The 24,068-nt window shown below is 43.8% G+C and overlaps 2 protein-coding genes across 3 annotated transcripts in view; both read right to left on the minus strand.

Moving 5' to 3' along the window:
* The window catches only part of Vg (transcription factor vestigial), a 95,735-nt gene extending 90,941 nt beyond the window's left edge, over positions 1-4,794 (minus strand). Inside the window, exon 1 of the mRNA XM_078194632.1 lies at positions 4,597-4,794. Coding sequence (XP_078050758.1) covers positions 4,597-4,794 — 198 coding nt within the window. The remainder of the gene's footprint in view (positions 1-4,596) is intronic.
* Positions 4,795-11,135: 6,341 nt separating this feature from the next.
* Positions 11,136-24,068, minus strand: part of Barc (RRM1_TatSF1_like and RRM2_TatSF1_like domain-containing protein barc) — a 54,788-nt gene continuing 41,855 nt past the window's right edge. For both annotated transcript variants that reach the window (XM_078195110.1, XM_078195109.1), the window contains exons 6-8: positions 15,997-16,183; positions 12,321-12,457; positions 11,136-11,615 (exon numbers count right to left, since the gene is read on the minus strand). In XM_078195110.1, the coding sequence (XP_078051236.1) occupies positions 11,372-11,615; positions 12,321-12,457; positions 15,997-16,183 (568 nt within the window). In that variant the 3' untranslated portion in view covers positions 11,136-11,371. The remainder of the gene's footprint in view (positions 11,616-12,320; positions 12,458-15,996; positions 16,184-24,068) is intronic.

The following is a 24,068-nucleotide window of genomic DNA, read 5'->3' on the forward strand; positions in this document are numbered from 1 at the left end:
AATGAGCCCCAGGAGTATAGCGATTAATAATCATTTCGACGGAGTTGCGCGTAAATCATCGAACGGCGACGCAGTATCGCGAAAAGAAATAAAAAGAGAGGAAGATAAAGATAAAAAGAGAAAGAGAGAGAGGTGGAAGAAAAAGTGTCCGGTGCCTAAATGATATGAGAAACGGTATTGGGTACCCCATGGTGAAGGAACCGACTGATGGGATGGTAAAGGGGTACCGGTAGTCCTTGTACCAGGCGTATTAAAATGATGCACGGTGAATCCATATACGATGAAACTCGCAGAAATTCACGGTCTTCGTTCCCCTCGCGGAGTCAAACTATTTCAGAACGCGCCGCTAAAAGCAGGAATTTCGCGGACTATGCGTTAAGTGAAACATCTCTGAATGCTGTTTGTAAACATCGTTCTATAGTAACAAGCTTCCCTCTTCCGGCGCTGGCGAACGATTAAAGAAAGCTTAAGGAAACAATATTTCATTTTTACAAGTACGATTCCAGTTTTTAAGCTCATTTAATTTCGCTCGAATTTGTTCAGCTATCCGATATTAATCTGAAGTTAAATTAATATTATATAATTAATATTAAATAATAAATATTACATATACTAATACCAAGATAGAACTAAAAATAACGTAAAAATCGACGTCCAATTACCGAGGATCGTGTCTCAATTAACCCGAGAACGACGCGCGGCAAGATAAACGGTCCGATCGCGAACAATTTTCCAGCGCAGTTATTTTCGACCCGGCGCAATTCGAACGTTGCCGATACAATCAAAAGCGATCAGCTTAATAAACGAGCGGCGTCGCGGAGAAACGTTTTGACAGGAAAGTTTCGCATCACCTGACAGCCGGCACGGATTACCGGACCGTTCCGAGTGCCCGCGCAACGCGAGACGAGGACAAACTAGTTCCTCCAGTTTCGAAACGAACTCGGCTAATTCGTATCCGAGCGCTCGGCCGCCGATTTATGCGCGATCGCTCAGGGCGGTTCGAATATCGGAACGAATGCTCTCGCGGGGTGTCATAATCGCCGCGCCGGCAATCGTCCAACGTGATCCGATCGTCGCGTTGTCCTCGATTGGCTTTCGAGAATAGCGTTAATCGATCACGTCACGAAGACTGAATTATTAAGAATTCGATGAATTTGGTGAGAAATGGAAAGGCAGTTGACATTGACATTTTTCTCGCGTAAATTATTTGATACAATTTTTATATAAATTTTCCTTGGAAATATCTTGTTGTGATATCATCTCTGCGATAGATTTATTTATTAAAGAATTAAGGTTAAAATTAGGGAGGAATTGTAATTGGGTTCGAGGGTCTGATTTCCGCGGTGAAACGCATCCGCTGCCACCGACGAGAGAAACGGGCCGCGGCCGGCGATCGCACGAAATTTAGACGTCAACGGCTCGTCAGGATCCCGTTCCCGACACATTATTCATAACGTTAGGTGCTGTCATACGGCTCGTGTATCGCGCGAGCTTGTCCCGTCCCGAGATTACAAGCTGCCCGCGTTTGAGGGCGAGACCCGCCTCTAAAAGAACCACGACGGCACCAACGTCCGACGACTGACTTCTCGTCGCGGCGCACTTTCGACGGTCCTCGATAATACTGAGAACAAAGGGCTGCGATGATAGCCCATGGAAATTATACTGATCCATTATGGATCTTTCTGAAGAATATAAATGCATTTTTATCGATTGCAATGAAGATGGGACGAGGAGGAATTTATTTCTTATTTTAATTTCAATTTAATTGCAGTGAGCTAAAAATAGCGCCTCGATGACTTTAGGTTATTTCCATAGCTTTGTTTTTTAAATGTGGACTACACATTTTCATTATAAATACAAATTTCTAATTTTTTAAAATATTTTTAACCTAAAGTAGCATTTATACTTTTCCTGGTATTTAAGCTATAATAAAGAAGAAATATATTTATGTAAGACATAAATACGTGTAAAAATAAATAAATAAATATATATATAAATAAGTAGTTAACGGGAAATATTTCAAAGTGAACGCCATCTATTCCAAAAATTCTAGGCAAATTAAATTTGTCCGAAATAAATCGCAGATCGAAAGCAAAGTAAACGCAGTGTTATTCGTCGATGCCAGTCATGCGAACGAACATGTTAAATGTTTATTGTAGAGAATAAAGCAGAAAATCCTGAGCATTGTTTTTAACAACGCGTCGCGGACCATTCATTGAGCTCCTCGTTGTTTATCGAATCAACTTTGATTTATTAAAAAATTATGGGAAAAACAACGATGCGAATATACTGGCAAATAAGCATCGAATGTTTATAATCTCGATGGATGTTCATCGGAAATTCCTAGATGAAATAGGAGTAGATAAAATTCTACCGTCGGCAAGAGTAAATCGTCATTAGATCACAAATAAGACTTAACTGATAATTAAATTCACTTTGATAACAATGCTTGAATAGAGGATTAATTAAATATCACATCTTGAAATTGTTATTAGATATATAAAAATATTTTACAGCTTCTTCTTATCGCTTAAAACGAGTCGAAAAATTCAGATAGTTTTATTATCGTAGCATTCATTGTTAACGCGTCTTTGTTATTTTGTTAGAGGAAAAATTGCACGGTAAAGGGTTTAAAGATATCGTGTTAAACGCGATTGTTTAATTACGGAAGCGCGACACGTACGAATCGTTCCGCGGAAGTGTCGATCCGTCCGTTTTCGTGTACGAAAACGGTTTAGCCGTGCAATAAACGTACGTCCGAGCGCGATCAAATTGTTTAGGAGTGATTTATCCGCGAACGGGGGTCTATTAAACCGTACAGGCAATCTGAAATATGATGTTCTATTGCAATTAAGTGTGATAACGGGCCTATAGATGTCGAGTCGGGCACACACCGTTCACGCGCGCTTAACTCGTCATTTAAAACAGCATCATCACTGCTCGTTTATTACGGCACTGATATCACATTTCGGACACCTTGCCCACGGAGATATCAAAAAGACAATAATAATAATAATAGCAATAATAATAATAATAATATTAATGATATTAATATTAATAATATCGATAATATTGTTGTAAGAAGCTAGAAAGTCGCGTTAATGTTCGCGCATACTTCGGTAATAATTTAAGTAGGACAAGCAACTCACGCTGGTAATAGTTTCTAACTTATTTTGACGTAAACGCTATTATTTATTATACTAGCACGTGGACCTTAAATCGCCTTATTTTAATGTCAAGTTCTAAATTGAACTAACAATTAAAGAGAAGATATATCCATGCCCACGAGTCACCAGACACACCTGTTTACCTTAATCGTGAAAATCGAAAGTCTGCATAAAAACCCGTTTTATTTGTTACTATTCGCGCAACGTTAAACTGCGAATTATAGAAATAAAGACAGGTTGCATTAATTGCCAAAGAGAAGTAGACCCCATTAAATTTATTGAAGCGCGAGTGAAATCGCTTTTGTGACAGTTTCTTGTAAATTATTAAATTAATTGATCTTGAATTTTAAGGGAACTATTGTTATGTAAAATACTGGTGATAGATGAAGCGCCAGACTCTATGAATCATTCTACCGTCTCTAATTATACTTGTGACAGATGCAGAGTAGAATTCCGTTCGTCTGAACTCCATTTATACGAGCGAAGTGTTCGATGACCGGTTTTTCGTGAACGGATTGGTTCTACTTAGTGAACTGCAGTTATTCGAACGCGAACTTCCAAGTGGAACAGTCAGCTGACTTTCATTGTATGAACCTGCCTTGTTGTTTGAACTATTGAATCGCGTAGCAAGTGCTTTCGCGTTTTTTTTTATAATAAAATATAGTATGGTACAGTCATGAAAGGGTATAGGCTTAGTAGACAATTTCAGTCTAACCTAGAGGTCGACTCTTTTTAATTTTTCAAAATAACCCCGTTACTCTATTGCAATCTAATGTACCCTATCTTAAAGTAGACACTTCCAGCTTTCTTTTCAGCCAAGTTTCATCAAAATAGCCCCACAAGAACGTATCACAGAATTTATTTAAACTATCTCTTTCAACTCGTCCAATTTCTCTTGTCCTTTCCCAGGTGTCAAAAATCTTTTAACTTTTTCACTTTTAATTATTGTAAAAACAATCTTGTTAGTATCATACAATCTAATCTACCCTATCATAAACTAGATACTTCCAGCTTTATTTTAATTAAATTGCACCAAAGTAGCCCCACAAGAACCTATTCTAAAACCCATTCGAGCTATCGCTTCGAATCTCATCGACGGCTCCGCAGCGAAACATTTTCCTCCAAGAAAAGGCAAAGGGACTTGTTACACGACCTAACAAACGTCTCCCGCCGAGTTCAGACAATCGGAATTCCACTGCTCGAGTACCCTTATTCTACTTATCGATCTAAACTACCCTAATCTCCATATTATCCTCGAAACAGCCCAAACAATCGCGGAAAGATCGACTTCTCTAATTTCACTGTCACAAAACGCTTTGTCGTTAACGCGGGTGTATCTCGCGATTCCGGTGACAAGCGGGCAACGTCCGCGTGAAAAAGGACTTATATCAGATAAGAAGAACGGTAAGGATAAGAAGAATCGACTCACCCTGTCGTATTGATGCGTCGCCGTGGCCGCCGAGAAGGATTGAAAAGGCGCCGGCCTTGCCGGACTGTGGTGGGCCGCATGCGGATTCGCGTGGGGATGGGTGTGCGGGGCCGCATGTGGGTGGGTCGGGTGCGGCGGCGGCGGTGGCCTCTGATAGAGGTAAGGATAATATTGATACATCACCTCGGAGCAGCTCATCACCCCGCCCGGGCCCGGCACCCCAGAGCCGGCCTGCCGACTTGTGTACCCGAACGTCGCACCACCCGTTAGTACACGATTTCTTCTTTCCACGTCTGTCCACTCTGTTTCGCCTCTGACGTACGCACCTCGCCCGGCGAACCGCTCGCCTTTCCAGAGGCAACCTGTGCGCGGACCGACGAATTCGTCCCGAACCACGGAGTGCACTCGGAGGCCTGTCAGGCAGAGCCGCGCATCTTCACCGCGGGCAGTTCATCGACGATGAACGATTCAAGGCGACGATTCGTTCAAGGTCGGTACAGTATTTCGAGTCCTTCGAGGCTGACTCTCGCGGCGATGAGATGATATCGTTGCTATTTCGGCGTCAGCGGCGGGTTCCAAGGCGGTCGAACATCGCACGGTTCACTTCGAGGACGAAATCGTCGCTTCGTGACGTGAACGGAGAATGTACACGGGACCACTCTAGATTACGTGCTAGCGACAGTCGATCACTGACGACGATCACCTTTAACACTGCTGGCTGGTGACTCGTAATCTCCCGACGACCATGACAACACCACACAGATCGCAGAATAGAATCAACTCGGGCCAACGATGCCACTCGAAGAGTATTATCTGGTCGTCCCGACGATCGTTTCAGAGCGTCCTTAGCACACCTAGTCCGCAAAGCACCGCTAGACCCAGCGCGGTACCGATCAACGCACCGTCCTTTAATCCACGGTCACCGACGCTCCGAAACACCTGTTCTGTACGCGCGCGGCGACGAAACCACCGATAAAATCCTGGCCGGGATCCTCGCGAACTAACTCGTTTCGACACTCTCTCTCTCTCTCTCTCTCTCGGGTTTGACAGCTCCGGCGCCGATCGCCGACAAGGTCCCGTTTCGCCGGGGCACCGCGTCTCAAGTTCAAGCGGCGTCGATCAGCGCGTGTCCAGATGCCGCGATCGCGATGGAACACACGCACACCTGGTCTGGTACACAGGGAAGGCAGGTACAACCCTCGCGGCGAGAGAGACGGCAACCGGACCGTGGTCGTGGCTGGTGATGTGTCTCTGATGGGCGAACACAGACTGAACCCCCCGGCGTCGTGTCACCCTCTCCGTAGTGCCGGTCGCCCCGTCTTTTTCCAACCAGCCGCGCGACGCGTGTCTCCGTCTTTTTCGCTTTGCCGCGTGTTCACTCCTTCCCGGCGAGGGTCAGGGCCTGGCCTCCCCCTTTCGGTTCACCCCCCGACAGAGGGGCTAGCGCGAGAGGGACCGCCCCCTGGCAGTACCGACCTCGGCCAATCACCAAGCGGGAACGTGGCGTCCAATCGGGCGACCGTTCGCCACTCCTACGCCCGGTCGTCTCTGTATTGATCCCACAATGAACCCGACTCTCTGCCGTCACCGGTATTAAGAAGTTCCTACTCGGGTTAAACCGTCGCCCTTCCTCCATCGCCTGCCCTCCTCCTCCTCTCTTACCCTCTCCTCCCTCCCTCCCTCCGCCCCTCCTCCCCTCCTCGTTCTAGCGAACACGATCTCCCACCAGGTTCTATACGGCTCGGCTACCAACGCTCCCATCTCCTGCGTCTGCTTCGTCGTCGTCGTCGTCTTCTTCTTCTTCCGCCACCTCCACCTCCTCCTCTTCATCTACCTCCTCCTATTCCTCCACCTACTGCTACTCCACCTCGTCCTCCTTCAGCTCTTCCTACTCATCCTCCCGCCGGACCCTCCCTCTCTCTCTCTCCTCCTCCTCCTCGCGCGCCTCTCTCTCTCTCTCTCTCTCTCTCTCTCATCCCTGTCCCGCTTCGTACGTGGCTCGGTTCGCCACCCTTTCGCCACTTCCAACCCCAACACCCGGACGGCCGGAGCCAGCCCGCGCGCATAATGAGTCTTAATTAACAGTTTCGCGGTGTTTTGGGAAGCTTAATTTGCCGCGCCCGGCGAGCCTAGGAGGAGAGACGAACGAGCTCTCTCTCTCTTTCACACTGATTGTCTCTCTCTCTCTGTTTTTCTCACTGTCTATCTCTTCCTCACTGCTTGCCTCTCTCTCTCTCTCTCTCTCTCTCTCTCTCTCTGTTTCTCGTTGCCTCTCCTTCCATCGTTTGGCCAGCTCCCGGAATTTTCTGCCGGCAGGCGACGCCGGGAAATCTGGCCACCGCCGAGAGACTTCCGCGCTACCGATCGGCTCCCGTGAATTGATTTGACAGGGTTAATGGGGACGCTGATTGTGCCTCGTGCTCGAGAACCCCCTGCCGGACTCCCCCCCTCGGTCGTCGTCGTCGTCGTCGCGTCGATCCTCCAGGTAACTGTTTGGTTACGTGACGAGGCCGTTCGATTTTGTGACCCAGTCTCGTGGCGAATACTAAATCGGCGGGGTTTGTCTTCTTAGTTTCCAGTCGCATTCTTTGCGACGAGTTTTCTTTAACGGGGGTTGGCGGTGTTGTTTGCCGCTTGGTTAGAGCGTCGGCAGGGTTGAGGGGCGCAGTGATGGGCGAGATGATTTGTTCCGGTGCTGGATACGGTGGGAGTTTGTTTTAGGGGGTAGTGTTGGAGTTGGAGTTTTTTGGGAGAATGTGAGATAATATTTATGGAATTTTTGAGGCGGATTGGTCGAAAGTATTGAAGATTTTTTGGGGTAGATTTTTATGGGGTTTATTGATATTTATTTTACAGTGTTTATAAGATATGTATTATAGTATTTGTAGTATTGGTAACCTATAATCTTCGTACCGAAACATTTTAAACATAACCTATATATTATATACCCTTCATTATAAAGGTATATTATATACCCTTCCATTATTTCAGATCAAACGCAACACGGTAGAGCCATCCAATTCCATTTCAAAATACTCTCACAGCTCTCGCTTTCAATATCAACTACCCCAAAAGAATCCATAAAAATCCCCAGTCCATCTACAAGAATTACAGTCTCCGCTAGGTAGCGAAATCAACACCCTAACCGATAAATGAACCCAATTATCCTCACCGTGACAACGTCGAGCGATAGCCAAGGGTAAAACAGGTCAGAAAAACGCTGCGTTACAGAATCGCTCATGGGGTTTCACACCGTCACAGTGACAATCGTCGGAGCACCGTGAAAATGACGCTCGCAAACAGTATCGTGCCGCCAGACACTTGACCGTGACGAATCGCCGCCGGTCCTAGACGCCTAATCTCGCGTGTAACTCGGCAGGTCCGTGAAGGACGGCCCGCGGCGTCGGCTAAATCCAATAACCCTCGACAAGTGTGACACGGGGCGCGAGAGGCCTTCTTTGCCCTGTCCCGTGTCGCATAAAAGGGGGTTAGGTTCACCGTGAACGATCCCCGCGGAGGCAACGGGGGTCGTGTCGCCGATCAAACGGTCTCGAGCGAGGCGCCGCCGCCGCTGCACACGGTTCTCCCGCTCGCGGAACAGTCATCCTGCACGTGGCCACTCGACAATGCAGCCGGTGCACACACACACACACACCCCGCTGCTAATAGTCGGGCATTAAATTTGTCGGTGATATTGCCGAACGGGGTCGCGCGACGTTGAAGGGTGCGCGACCCCCCTTGAATGGGACGGGACGTCGGAAATATTGAGGGATGCGTGCGCCCCGTACAAATGGTCGACAATGACACGGCTGGAGGGGAGGACGGGAGATAACGAAGAGAGAGATAGAGAGGGAGATGATGGAGAGAGACGGGGAGAGGGTTGAAGATAGAGAAAAATATTGAAGGAGATAGACGGAGTGAAAATTGTGGTAGGAAGACAGAGAGGGCGTTGAAGACAGAGCAAAAATTAAGGCAAAGAGACAGAGTGAACAATTGAGGAGAAAGATAGAGCAAAAATTGAAGAAGAAATACAGATAAAAAATTGATGAAGAAAGACGGAGAAAAATTGCAGGCGGAGGGGGTTGGAGCGGGGGTAGAAAGAAAGGGGAGACACGGACACTGGATCACGAACAGGGTGGCTCGGCTTTTCGAGTTAGCCCTTTCAAAGGTCCTTCAAGAGGATGCTCTTCTATGGCAATAGGTGCGCGATCAACGCTGTAATAACTGTCGTAATTTTCGCTCTCGATGGGAGAGATGGTTCAATGAGCCCTGTGTAGGGGGTTGTACCATTAATAATAGTGCCTTCGAATCATCCTATTATGGGAGTTGAATATTGGATTGGGGTTGTCGGTGAAAAACAGATGCGTGCGTGATTCTGCATTATAATCGATGTATTTGTAAAACTGTGAATCTTTTGTTCTTATAGCAATTAGATTTGTCGTTAATAAATTTATTACGAAAGTAGAACAATTTGTTTTGGTTGCACGTGTGGACAATCGGTGTATGGAAGTTAATGTTAGTGATATTAAATTAATATTTATAGTTGTTAAATTAATGTTAGTAATTGTTACTATTATATGGCAGATGATATTTAAAATTTCGTATGAACAACGAAGACGACGGGATTAAATAACAAAGAATAGGGGTTGGAAAATAAATGGAACATAAATATAATATAATATATCACCTAAAAAATAAACAATAATACCATAGTTCAAAGAAGTATTGTACACATTTCTTGCTCTACTGGGAACATTTTCAATATTCCAGCAACGAGCGTAATTAACGATATAAAAGTTTCATTGGAAGGGAACAGTATGCCGGTCGGTTTCGTAAAAAAAAGCAGGAAATTTTCTACGTCCACGGATGGTTTCTCGAATATCTGTATGCGTTAACTGTCGCATCGAGTTTATTATAAAGTCAATCATCGTGGCCGCGAGTATTCGTTCGGAAACGCTGGTATGCGACCATTGTGTTAAATATGGATCTTTGAAGTATTTTCCTCGATGTGGAAACGAGGCATGCGAAGGACACATTCGAAGGTATCAACTCTCATCTAGACCGACATACCGGACGCATTTTCCTACGTGAGCATCAGTTTAATATTTCATAAGGGAATTTTCATTTGAAATCGTTCTCTATTTCCTGTCCGCGATCGGTGCCACCAACAATGCCGTTCCCATTATTTACTGACAATAATGTCAGTTTAAAGTAGAAGGCAGCATTGTTAGAGAGCGGCGAAATGAATCGTTTGTTGATATTAAATAATTAGGTTGAATTGATATTATTTAATATTAAATAAATCGATACAACTTAATATTAATTAAATTCATGCAGCTCAATATTAATTAAATCAACAAAACTTCATATTAACTAAATTAACGTAACATTAAACCTAGCATGAAAATAACAGTCTAACAACAATTATTTTTACTAACACTAACAAGCGATCAAGCAACATCCCAGCAGAACCCCTAATAAATCATGCACTCGCATCATCGAAACGTGGCAGATCGTTCGCCTAAGATTAAATTAAAAATTCAATATTTAACAGCTCGCGCTGAGAACAGTCGCTATTAAGAAGCCTAAACGGATGGAATCCTGTTCGCGAGCAGACGCCGTTTCACGATGGCGATCGGTACCGACTGCAGGTGTGAAAATTCGCCGCCGCCGCGCGAAACAATAGATCATTACGGGATTAAGTTTGCCCGGTGGGGTGCCGCGGGAGCGGATCCGCGTTACGCTATAGACCCGGGTTAAGGACAAAAGCGCGGGGTCTCGGGGGCGGATCGACGAGAAGAAAGAAAGGAAAGAGACAGAGAGACGGGAGATCTCCAGGAATTCTCTAATTTGCTATTTCGGCATTCCGGGCGATCCTTGTGCGGAGCTCCGTTTCGTGGGACTTCTCTCTTGGTGAGAGGCTGTTCGCTGATCTATCAAAAAACGCGATTCCGCCGGCCGGCCTTCTTCTTCTTCTGTGCCGAACCGCGGAACGACCGGGGAGACCCCGGCCGATGGGAAAGACCGGTTCGAATCTACGATGAAAACCCCTTGAAACGGAAAGAATTCCGTGTCCACGGCGAACGATGGGGACTCGGACTTGGAAATTATTACGTGGCGTTTTGCGAGCCACGCCTCCTGGGAACAATGTTAATCAAAATTGTATGATCGCGATGAGAATTAATCATTTCGGTATTCGCACGTGATGGTAACCCTTGAAGATTTTTTTTTATAAAGTTATTTTTCTCATTGTGTTAGCAATCGCTAATATCCTATTTCAATAATTTAATTAATTAGTACATCAACGAAGACGCGACCTAAAAAAAAAGCTAAATGCATTAGAAGTTTATAGAAGTATTAAAAACTGTAAAAAGATAATAAATAGTAAAGTGCAAATAAATGAAAAGAATTGTAACAAATTGAAAAAGACCGTATCTGACTTACCTTTTTTGTTCTCCAATTTCGGTAAACAAATATAGGTTCAAACAACTAAAACTAAAGTGGAGTTTAGGAAAACAATGAGATCACTCTTGTTAGAAGCGAAGTCATCTTTTTATTCTGTTCGAGCAACGACAATGTTACCACGTAACTAATGCCATAGTATTGGCATGATCGACAATAAGAAGATACAAGCGGTTACCTTGTAATCTAGAAAAAATACATCTAATTGCGATCGCCAACGTTATATTCTCAGTTACGTTTGCTGTCGAGGGTGTCTCGCATTTTGTTGCTTTCTGTTTTAGTAGTTGCATTTTATTCGTTCGCCGTGTTTTCCCTAGTTTTCGTCGTTTGCCGGCGTCTCTGCAGTTTCCGCGGGTTGTTTTGTCCCCGTGTTTTCCGGTTTCTCTGTCGTTTGATGTGGCGTCACCGGCTTCTCCCGCTTCTGGCCCTCTTTACCGGCTTTTCCTTTTTTCCCTTTCTTCCCCGATTCACCACCGTTTTGCTCGTCGTCCTCGTCGTCTAGATATTTGTCCCATTTCGCAATGCGCGCTTCAATTTCTGCGTCGGTTTCCGTGATTCTGCGAAACAATAAAATTGCATTAGAATTATTAATAATTTTTTTTTTTTTATTAATAACAGATTTCTATGGGAATTTATATATTGTTAACAATGGGTTTAAAAAAGGGTAATACTGTGCTGAATTTTTATAGAAGAAGGTGGGATGGAAATTAGCAATGCGAGAACAGAAAATTTAATTGGGGAGAATTAGGAAAGAATAATATTAATTTTAAGGCAATTGAAGTATAGAATGTGGTGTGTTAATTTGTTGAAAAATTATAATTGTTATATAACTATCCACGAATTAGGAAGAAAATGTAATCAATGTATACGTTTCAAATTATATATAATTATAGTTTATGATATAATTATGTATGGCATAATTATATAAAAATTCTACCAACAATAGATAAAATGTTTCTTACTATTCGATAATATTAAAAATTGTAGAAATTGCACAGCACAGACATTGTATTCAATGTTTTCTATTGTCTCAGGATCTGAATTACCGACTCTATAGAAAATTCTATAGTACGATAACAGAACTCTAAGGAACTATAGTCAAATAGTGTATAGCCCAGTATGTAAAGCTGCATTGTTTGACCGTTGGTACAACAATGTCTCAAATGATGTCGGTACTAGAGGAAAATAATTTATCGGCCGACGGTTGAGTACCGGCTAAGTACAAAGGCGGGGCGAATAGCAGGAATCAGTCGATAACTTACTTGTACTTCGTCTTTCCGTCCCAAATTTCAGCGGATATTTTTCTTTGGCTAAACCAACGGCCGTTCAGCAATTGCACGCAAGCTTGAGCTTCAGCTGGTTCACGGAATGTCACCTGTGCAACTCCTTCTGGATGCCTCTGCGAACAAGCAACATCGAGTTTCAATTTTTAAAACAATCATATCATGGCTATATATATTTTTTTTAAATTATTATTCATCGGTATTGCATAACAAAGTAAAATAGTTGAATATAAATAGGACAGCAAGGAAGAAACAAATAGGAACAAAGCTTTGTATTTTTTAACGGAGAACGTCACAATTCAACTCATCTTCTCAATGGAGCACCGATAAGTTGCATAATTAAACAATACCGCTGCAATCACGGGAAGATGGATGCACCGTCTGCTCTTTTCACTTTCATTACGCGCGCTTTGTGTTCCGCGCGCGACGAAGCCTGGTCCTCCATCCGTTTTACGACTTAAAGCTGTTTATGTCGTTCACAGTTCTCTCCCCCATAACACTTTCCGAGGCTCGGAGACTTCGACCACAATTTACGAGACTTCGGTTTCAACATTAATTTTACTGCCTGTCGCCGACCGTGACACAATATCCCCCCCATGAGCTCGAAAAGCCTTGCCTCTTTATGGTGAAACGTATTAAATCATACTATTATAAATATATACGTCGATGATCCAATACGTAAAAATATAAAACTATATATTTCTGCGCTGAGATGTGAATTCTTTAAATTATTACGTAAGTTGGGAGCATTTTTGCAAAAGTTGCTCAGATTAATTTTAAAGAACAAAAGTAAAACATTACATGAAAATGATTTTTTTTTCCTTTGAATAATTGCGGTAAGTTTTTTTAGTTTTGAGTAATTATGGTAATTAACAGTTGATACCGATAGTTCTCAGTATTTGCATCGCGAGGCGCCCTGGATCCCATCGAACAAAGAAATTCGTCGGGAAAATTTTTCCCATTAGAAGCGACGCCGAGCGGAATTTCGTCTAGGGGTTCCGCGCGAGCCGGGTGAAACGAACCGGGGGGGAAAAAGCGGCGGAACAAGCGGAGTCGGCGTAAAATAAAGCGAACAGAGGTGGAGGGGAAAGAAATTACGACGCCGGACGATATTCGCGAATATCGCGGCGAGAGCGCGGAGTTTGCGGAACAATTCGGCCGCGAAACGCGCGCGGCAGGAAACTTTCGATGATTTTTTCGAAACTTTTGACCCGGTTTCCGCGCTGCCTCTCTGCCACGAACCCTTTCGATACCGGGAGAAAAAAGTGGCCGTGGAAAACGCGATCGCCGCGCTTAAATTGGCCTGCGAATTTTCTTTTTACGCCGCGGTGCCCTCCCCTTTTGATGTCGGCGACGCCGTTTTTCGCGGCCAGGCCGGCGAACGAACCCGGGCCGCCCTATCCCCCCGTGTCCTATCCCGCTGGACGACGGAATTCGCTTTGACATTGAATGGATTCACGGTTGAGAAGCGCCGACTGGGAGTGTCTCTCGTTGCGAATTTATGGGGTTAGGTCATCCCCTTTCGAAAGTTTATTTGCGTCGCGGATACGCGGAGGACCATCCACGGCGAGAGTTCTTTGTGATTCTGGCGGTTGCTCGAGCGGCCTGCATCTTTCAGCTTGGAAGCGCACTTTTCAGATGAACTTTCGAGATGGTATGGAATTTTATACGGTTAGGCAGGAGGATGGCCAGCAATAAGGTCTTTTCGTTGGGCGAAGTTGCTGCGGTCGAAAATTTTTCGGATCCTGGAATGGATTGGTTATAGCTGATGCGTCGAATAATTTTCTGCTGGATGGATACGTTTTTCTGGGTTTAGTTTAATCGACTCTTGTTCGACACAGTTGATGCAAACGAATTTTTATGTTGCATAAGAATGCGCAGTCTGTTCATCATTCATCGTCAATAACGCGATGACGTCTCGAACGAGGTAATCCAGTGATTTCATATCCCTCTTCGAATCGCTTAAATCATTTTTCCAGAAAGATGGAATAAAAGTGACAGTGATTTTAACAAAATTTCAATCTTTCGTATATATTATCATTTTACTGCTCTCTCTCTCTCTCTTTAGGGACATCTTCTAGGTCAATTTAAAAAGTTATAAATTTATTAAACTAGCCGGCAGCTCTGTGAACCAGTTAAAAAGTCGATGCTTATTAAGTTGGCCGGTTCCATTAGCAGTGCTCGAAGCATGAAGCGTCGCAATTAATATTCATTTTCATTCGAATGTTAAAAGAAATATAATATTTGTCATATTTCGCTAATTATTTAGCACATCTCATCCACGTCTATTATGCCAAAATTTTAAAATAATAATAGTAATAATACTAATAACAACAACAATAATAATAATAATTGAAATATATATTCACAAACAGTTGTGTCACTATCATAGGTATCGAAGCTAGGATCGATATTAATTTAAAATTTAAATTTGATAGTGCCAGGATGGAATTTAGGCTCGCGATACTGGCCGAGCACTCCGCTAACGATTGGCGTATACCGTTCCAATCAATTAAAACGGTGTTTTCATTAGACGAGTGAAATGGAGATTGAATCGATTCACGCATCGCGAAGTGTTGTTTTTCAGCAATCGAGGCAAACAATTAGAGAATTCACGAACAATTCAGGCTTAACCGTGGCAAAAATATTGGATCGCCAACGCGAAATGGAAAAAAAGCTATATTTCCAATAACTGTAACACAAAACTAGCTTATCGTACATATAGGAACAAATTATACTAATTTCTATCAATTACCGTAAAAAGCAACAGGGCCAGCAGCATCGTACTGTTAATACAATTCCGCGGGCGGAAAACTCTATCGATTACGCGGCGTCGCGCGAATCAGCTTAACGAAGCAAACAAGGTTCTCTACTTCGCGAGAGCAGGGAAGATTCTTCCACGGAGAGAGAAAGAGAGAGAGGGAGAGACAGAGAGAGACGTGTGCTCCACATACAGGAATTCATATTCATGCGGTGGCGGCGGGCGGCGCGTCAAAACTCGTCAACGATGCAATAATAATCTATGCAAAACGGGGCACGCGGAACGGAGATAACGAGCGACCCTAATGCGCCACGCTCGTTACGTTTAGCCAGTCGTCTCTGTATTAGGAGTACGCGAGCCGGCCAAGCGGACCCAAGAGAACCACTCTAATTCCCTGTCGCCGAACAAACTTTTGCAAAAAGCCTCGCGATCTTAACCCTTTGCAATTATTTATTACTTTAACCCGTTACGCGAACGGTGACTCCGAGACACCGCTAAAATTGTTACAGCGCAGTCGAAAATCATTTTTATATTATCCAAAGTTGTGTTTCATGGATTATTAAATGTTTGCGGTCGAAGCCATTTTTACTGAAAATATGAAATACGTCCATCGAAGCCTTATGGGGGGGAGTGGCGCGAAGGAAGCTTTCTCCGTAAGCAAAGAGCATGCCTAATTTCTCGCCCAATGAAAACTTCATTTTCACCTGGAACTTCTTGTGAACTTGTCTTCCCTTTTCGAGCTACTCGCAATTTCTCTTTAATCACCGCTATTGCGAATTGCGCCGATTTTCGACTTCCTCGAATGAATTGTTTAAACGAACGAAGACTTCTGGCGATATATCTATATATAGCATTTTATAATATTTTGTAGTATTTTGTAATTGTTTTACTCACGTCGCAGATGAGAACTTTTCGTACATCCCCGCATTTTAGGCACTCGGACCTGATGTCCTGTTGATATTCCAGCAGCAACGCGACTTCCTTGTCGAAATCCTCCGGCGAGAATAGATTCTTTATAATTACCACCCTTTCGTGCTTCAGTGGCTCACCTAAGGGACGTTCTGGCCTCCAATCGAACAATCTGTAACAAAATTATCACGATATTAAATATCAAGATTTATATCAATTATAAAACTGCAAGGGAAAATATCAACTGAAAATTGCAAGGACGAATTTCAATTAAAATTGAAAGATTGCGATGCAAAATTAAAATTGAAAGATTGTGAAGCAAAATTAAAATTAAAACAACGTGCAGCAAAATAAAATTACCAAATTACAGATCCAAATCTAAACGGAAGAAATTAAAAGGAAAATCGACGTAGACTAAAAAAAAAAACATATAATGTACAGTTGAGCCGCAAGATCCTGATCACGATAAATCCTGATCCTGTTAACAACACGCGACACGGTTAAACGTTGCGCCGACGCCAGCGCTAAACGGGAAACTCCGTGGTCCATTAAACCGAGCGACACATTAAGTGCAGCGTCCAAACACTTGTCTTTATTGTAACGATAAGTTCCCGCAATAAATCCGGTCGGACAGGAGATCACGTTGGGAAATAAAGAAACGACGATGAAGGATCAATCTCTCTTTTCCCGGCTTGTATCGCGAGCATAGATCTTGCTTTATTCCGGCGTAAGTGCGCTCGCGCGGCCGCCCGATTAAATGAAGCGTAAAATTTCGCGGCATCGTGTGTGGCAGACACCCAACAAGATCTCCGCCATTGTGGAGAAGTCTTAGCCGTTTGCCCTGTAATAACGAGGCGGACAAAGATTTCATGCGAGATCTATGAAAAATATGAATATTATTAATTTCTTTTAAATCAAATTGAATTCTTCTGTTGTCAGAGTTTAGAAAGGGATGTGAATGAAGACGATAGAATATATTATAGAAATAGTATAGAGATATTATAAAAATATTGTAATTAGAATATTCTTAGAAATATTATAATTAGAATATTCTTAGAAATATTATAATTGGAATATTATTAGAAATATTATAATTAGAATATTCTTAGAAATATTATAAATGCAAAGATGATCATTTCCAATTCTAAAGGAAATTCTAAAGACAAATAAGTGCTGATTAACGCAACGCGAAAATATTCATAGCTAAAGGGTTAACTTATATTGGTTCAACAACGCGGCGACTGTTTGCAGCTGAGAAAAACAAAGCTCTCCGTTTCTGTCACGAACGATCCATAAAACGTTATCCGCGGCTTCGTATCGCGGCAGCTTCCATTCGTGTACGCGGTATCTGCGCGCTTCTATCGAACGCGAATAAACCATTCGTCTTCCCCGCCGGCCTATTTATTTATTCGACTAGCTATAGCTAGCTCCCTCGAAGTGTCCGCGCTGCGAAGCTCGCCGCTAAACGCCGGCTCTATTATAGGCGTTTCGCTGCGGCCGTTTCAGGCCGGCTAATGTACATCGAGGTTTGCCCAATCAGCGAAACTGATTATTCACTCGACCGATTCCTCTACTCCATACGGTCCCCCACGGCTGTGCACATATCTATCAATCGACGTGGCCGCCAACTGACGTTGCAAGTCAAAATCGAAGAAGATTCTCAAGATGTACGGAATTAAAGAGACAATTCTTTTGGAAGAATTTTCAGTGCAAAGGGTTAACACAAGTGAGCATAAGCTTGCGAGGGTATTTATCAAACGAGCCAATAGGAACATGGTCGCGTCCACATTTCCGCGTCTCAATCTTACAACTAATTACCGGCTACCGTGGTCGACCAAATAAATAAATCGAAGGGCAACACGGACAATTAAACGCGGATCCACGGCTCGGGTAATCAATTAACCCGACCGAGCAGATAACATTAATTAAGACGACCGGCCGCGTCGTCGATTAAAAACACCTTCAGAGCCGCGATCGCGATTAATAATCACCCGATTTCCGGGCGTAATTAACGGGGTGCGAAATCGACAATGATACCGATTGGCTGAAACATTGCCGCGCCGCGTGTCGCCGCGGATAAAGTCGCACCCCGCGAGCGCAGCGTTACCACCGCGGATTCAAGGGAGATAAATCGATGGAACGTCGCCTCGCGAAGGTTTATTGAGCGTGTTCCTGCGGGCAGGTTATTAAATACGATAATTTTGTATCGTATAAGATTATACTGATAAATGGACAGGCCGTGGCCGCGCCACGCAACGTGTGTACCACATACGCGCAATAAATCTCTGTCGCTGGAAGGACATTCTTTGGATAGATTTACGATGCGCCGCCGACAAGTTGCCATATGCGGTGGCTATTTCCCTTTCTTTCTTTCTTTCTTTCTTCCTCTCTCTCTCCTTTCTTTCGTTATCTCTTTTCCTTGCTATTTGTTCGGCGAGATGTTTTGTTAATAGCGAATAAAACATTGCGGGTCTCGTTAACAGTCGCCGGTTTTGCACCGCGAATCAACCATTCGCCAGCCCTTCTATTCACCTTTTTCCTGCTACAATCCGTTCTTTCGCTACTACTATTCACCTTTTGCCTGTTAAAACCGGCATTTCACATGCCCTATTCACCGGTTTCCTGACAAATCATCGTTTTACCGGTTGCGTTTACAATTTTTAAGGCATTGGTAGTCTTTTATGGGGTGTTCTCGAATTTTTCTAATTTTATTGTATTTGATATATAATTTTATTGTATTTGTATATAATTTGATTGAAATTAGGCCTGGTGCTTTGTTTATTATAGTCGTCTTTTATCGAATCGAATGTAGATCTTTTGAGTTTTACAAAACAAAATCGTAATAATATTCGACAAAGCGCTGATTAATTTTCTTCCGAGCGAAGTTCACGCAATTGAAACAGCATCGTGTAACGATTTCTTCCTGAAACGTTTCCTTTTCCTACCGGGCGCAGCGTGTTCCCCATGCGCGTTTTAATTAGCCGGCGACCTTTTGTTTTCGTTTTTTCACCGAGGAAAATTTTTAATTCCATTCCGAGCGAACGCGTAAAAGTCGCCCTCTCTCGCGCGCGCGCGGAAATTGCGATAGACAGGTCTCGGCTCTCGTTCGAACAAAAATGCCGGTCGCGTATACATGTATGTGCATTAGCAACAAAAACATTACCGTTCGCTATATATATATTTATCGCGGAAACAAATGTTTGCCGGGCCGACGCGGTACGCGTTATCTGGTTAATTCGCGAGCGACAACTCGGTGATCTCTGCCGCTGATAACCGGCGAAGCCGAAACTGTGATTGCGACTTTACTCTTCTCGTGTTTTTAACAAATTAATAGAACGTCGAAATAGAGACAATTTTTGCAGCGCTGCCTAAACCATCGCAATCGCAGACATTTTAATTTGAAATCCGTGCATTCGAAATTGAGTCTACTGACGCACGTGATATCACGCTTTTAATAATTTTTAAAAATACAAATTACGTCGACGATTTACTAAATATATTTTTCTACGAGACGAAACAATTTTTCGCAGTGATATATCACTTTATTGTTATTATTTTTATTTATTTTATTTTAGTTTACCAACGTTTATATACATTTTGTTTCTTCCACGAAGCGGATGAGTATTCTTATCAGCAATATTCTGTCAGCCTCGTTCGCGTTCAATTCGTACGAGAGATACGATCGACAGAATATTTAAATTCCGCTTGTATCATCGCCGGTGATCGCTCCATCGTGATTTAAGCAGCGCAAGGAGAGTAACGCCGAGCGATTGTATTACTCACGCTTTACCGAGAACCCGATTCATTCAAGGCGAGCAAATGACTCGTGTCCCAAAAATAAGGACGCGCTCAGACCGAGAGAAGAAAGTCGGCCGTCGAAAATCACTGGCCTGTTACGTCGCCTGTACGAAACCACGCTGCCAGCGCATGTTGCATTCGCGACGTCGCGAACCGACGTTGCAACGTCAAAAATCGAAGAACATTTTCAAGACGTCGGGCAAACATTTTTCTGATAGTCGAATAACTCCTGAAAAGTCCAATGAAATAAATAAATTTTAAAGTTTAAATGAATCAATTTAATAAATAAATATAACGTTTTAAAAAATAATTACGTAATTATAGCGCCGACCTTTTATATTATTAATATATATAATATAGGTCGGTAAAGTGTTAACAAAGGAATCAGGAAATTGTCGAGTGGGTTAAAAGGACCTCGGGGAGGGCCGCGTGTGCATAGTGAATAACGTGGGAATCGCGGGGCGGATCGACCGAACAGTAGTATGCTACGGTATCGGCCGGAGAGGTAGAACGGATCGATTCGAACGCGTTCCGGCGAAGAGAGACGGGAAATCGGCGGGTCGGGAAACGAGGATCGCCGGCCGATTCGTGGATCGCGAAAAGACCGTTAGACCGAAGACTTCCGGCAAAGAAGAGTCGTGCAAGGGGGGCCCGGGTTCGTTCGCAAATAACTGGTTTTCGCGGACCACGGCGAGAGGCCATCGAACTCCGCCGCCGCCGCCGCCGCGTTCGCGTCGTAGGGACCGGCGCGCGAGCCGATGAAGACGGCAAACAGCCGGGGTAACTGATGATTATGGACACCGTGCACGGATAAGGGCCCTGTTACCCGGTGTACCTAAGGATGTCCAGGTGAGGCGACTTATTCCGCTCGCGGACGGCCATCGGAGATATTCCGGTACGGTCGAGGGCGATAGGAGGACCGCGTTACGGCCGAGAGGCGTGGCGCGATGCTCAGAGATATATATTTTTCGACCGGACGCGGCGATAGGAAGTCTAAAGAATAGGGGTTGAAACGGAGAAAGAATTTTTCGCCGAATTCCGGTAAAACCTTTTGTCTGCAACGACTTTACAATTTCTGTGATTTTTCTTTTTTTTTATATCATACTATTCAATACTACAATTTCCTTTACTATACCATGCAATTCTATATTGCACTGTGTATTATATTATCATACGATATTTTCATTTCCTTAATCGTATCTCACATTTCCCTGAATTTTTACTCCCGCTGCGCGAGTTATTTCCATAATTGCATTTTATATTCCGCGTTAATTGTTGTGTTCCGTTCTAAGCGGGCACCGTGACTGCAACGAAGACGCGAGCGTAATATTATTATTAAACTCCTACAACCCCGGGTTTATTTTAACGTGGTCGAAATAAACTTATGAAAAAAACCCGAGCCCGTCTTCGCCGAGACTGGGACGAGGTTTCGATGGTGGGAGGGAACTTGAGAAAAATGCGTCGGTCTATTAAGAGTCTTACGAGAAAAAGCAACCGGGCGAAAACAAGAAAGTTGTTGAAAAACCGGAGCATAGAAATGAAGAGGTCGCGGCGGCAAGAAGCTCGGCGCGGATGCTCCGCGAGAAAGGAAATTTTCTGCCGAGTTCAAAACTTATTTCGAAACTTGTTTCGAAATACTTGACACGAAATATTTTTCAAACAATTCGCAGAGCGCGCTTTCGTAAAATAATTGGAATATACCGCGAACACTTTGATCGCCTCGCGCGCGTCTTCTTTTCGAGCCGATTTCTGTCGTCCGAATCGGAGGGGCCCGGTAATTAACGTATCGCGAGAGACCTCACGCGAGAGACAAGCTTCGAGAGGATTTATGGGGTTGCTTTCCGTCGTGCTGGATATCTATAGGTGTCGCTGTTTCGTGGAAAACCGCCCGTATCTTTTTACTCGACTTCGCATGTCCCCAATTAATCACACGTTTTTGTCAAAGTTTTGCTACGCTTACTGTTTTTAGCACGCGTTCGGCCACGTTCTTACGAATTCGAGCTCTCGTTGATTTCTCGCTCGTTCGTCGTTGCTCGTAAGTGCACGCATCAGTTATTTTTCGCCGCGCTTCTTGTGCGGTAGAAAGATTTATTTATTATTTGTCGGCAATGATATTTGGAAATTAATTTTTCGGTGAAAGAGATTGAATTTGGAAGGTGTAAATCTTAAAATCTTATCTTAAATATTTAAGGTAAACGGTTCTTTAATGAAATGGAAATTTAGTCAAAAAGATGATACATTTTTCATTAAAATTGACACTCCTTCAATCAAATTCAATATTTCTCACTAAAATTGACCTTCTTCCGTAAAATGAAATATTTCTTAGTAAAATAGACCTTCTTTAATGAAACGAAACATTTCCCAATAAAATTGATCTTTCTCGATAAAATGGAACATTTCTCAATAAAATAAGACATTTCCCAATTATATGAGAAACTTCTGTCCTAAATATCATCTCCCACGATCCATTGAAAATATTTGCAGCGAGTCAAACGGCGGCTGCGCTCAAGAAAAATATAACGAGGTATCATTTATTTCTCACAGGTGACTAGAACGGTCAGAATCAATGCCACCGATTGGACGGCTTTCTCGCGGCATGACCTGCATACTTGCCAATAACGTCTCCAATTTCTAGCAAAATGTCTTATAAATTAAAAGACCACAGTCTCGTCAATAACTTCTATAATTTCCAGCAAAATATCCTATAAATTAAAAGACCATCGTCTTCTCTAATTACTAGTAAAACATCCAATGAATTAAGAGAGCACCGTTTTGCATAAATCCATAAACCTTGTGTCAAACGATCGAGTGCAACACGATCAAAATAAATCGGCAAAAATCGAAAAATCCACATTTTTATGAACGATCCCAGAGACCAAGTGTATCCACTCTGTTCAACAATCGTCGAAACGGGGAGCGAAACGAGCCAGAAGGCCGCAAGAAATCGGGTGGGCGCGCACGATATTAAATACAGCCAATTAACGCTGAACCATTCGAAAATACGGCGAACGAGGTTGAGCAACCTGCGCGCCAAGCATCGCATGTGTCCGCCGCGCGGAAGACGCGGAGGGAACGCACACCCGACCGGCCTTTTTGCTCGTCGCCGCCGTGAGGAAAGTGGACGAGCGTGCAAGAAAGTGCAGCCGGCTGATGCGCCGAGACGCGCGAGCCGCGGCGACGTCCTGACGTGAGTAATCGAGTACAGCGCGCGCGGCAGCTGCTTTTACCGGAACCCGGCCAACGCCAAGCAGTCTGGCCGACGTCGAACTTGGTCCGGAGGCATCGCGGCATCCGGTCTAACATGGGGGACCTTGCGGTACGCTCCTGCGAAAATTCTAGCTAGCCCAACGCCGTGGAATTGCAGTGACGTCAGAGACATTTTTAGAAATTTTTATCCTTGCAGAATCTGTTGCACAAGTGGCGCTAGAATTGCTATTGTTGCATTATCGTTGAGCGGCCGAATTAAAACGCGCTTTAATTCGCTGCGAATGCTTTTCTCTATCAATAAGTGAAAATCGTTAATCGCGAGGCAAATGGAAGTGTACGGATTAAGGAACCGTCGATTTCCCGTCGAATTTCGAAGGATATTTCATAGGAAGATCTCCCGTCTGCCTCCGGTCAGATGAGCGACCTCCGCGTTGGGAGGGTTGAACTGCGCTCGACTATTTCGACTCCGGCACTCGACCTATTTTTCTTCTAGCCCCGGCAACCGTTTCAATTTTCCACCCGGGTAAAGTGCATCAGCAGCTTTTACCTAATTATACGGCGCGTGCATCAAACGGTATATCCGCTCCTCGCGAGTAAGACAAAGAAACGGTTCTCGCGAAGAGATATTAGCAGAAGCGGCGCAGCAGGCCAGCAGGAAAGCAGTGGCTTCCAGGCACAGCAGCAGCAGCAGCAGCAGCAGCAGCAGCAGCAGCAGCAGAGGGGTAAATTATAACGCGGTCGAAATTTTCCGGCTGATGAATCTTGCAGCGACGCGATACCGCCGAGAGAGAGAGAGAGAGAGAGAGAGAGAGAGAGAGAGACTCGGCCGTACGGCGTACGTTTTAATCCTAAATCGATATAATAGCCTTCCTGATTTACAGTATTTATTGATTTCGATGATTCGGCGCGCTTTGTGCATCTGGAATTCGGTGTGTTGCTAGTTTAATGGATTTTTTCGCATTAAGGCGACGGTGACCTCTTTTCTTTCATTTTCTATTGGATATTGTTGTATAAATATGTATGCAATATTAGAGGTAATATAATTTCTAACA

Source organism: Augochlora pura, chromosome 11 (assembly GCF_028453695.1).
Source record: "Augochlora pura isolate Apur16 chromosome 11, APUR_v2.2.1, whole genome shotgun sequence".
Classification (NCBI taxonomy): Eukaryota; Metazoa; Arthropoda; class Insecta; order Hymenoptera; family Halictidae; genus Augochlora; species Augochlora pura.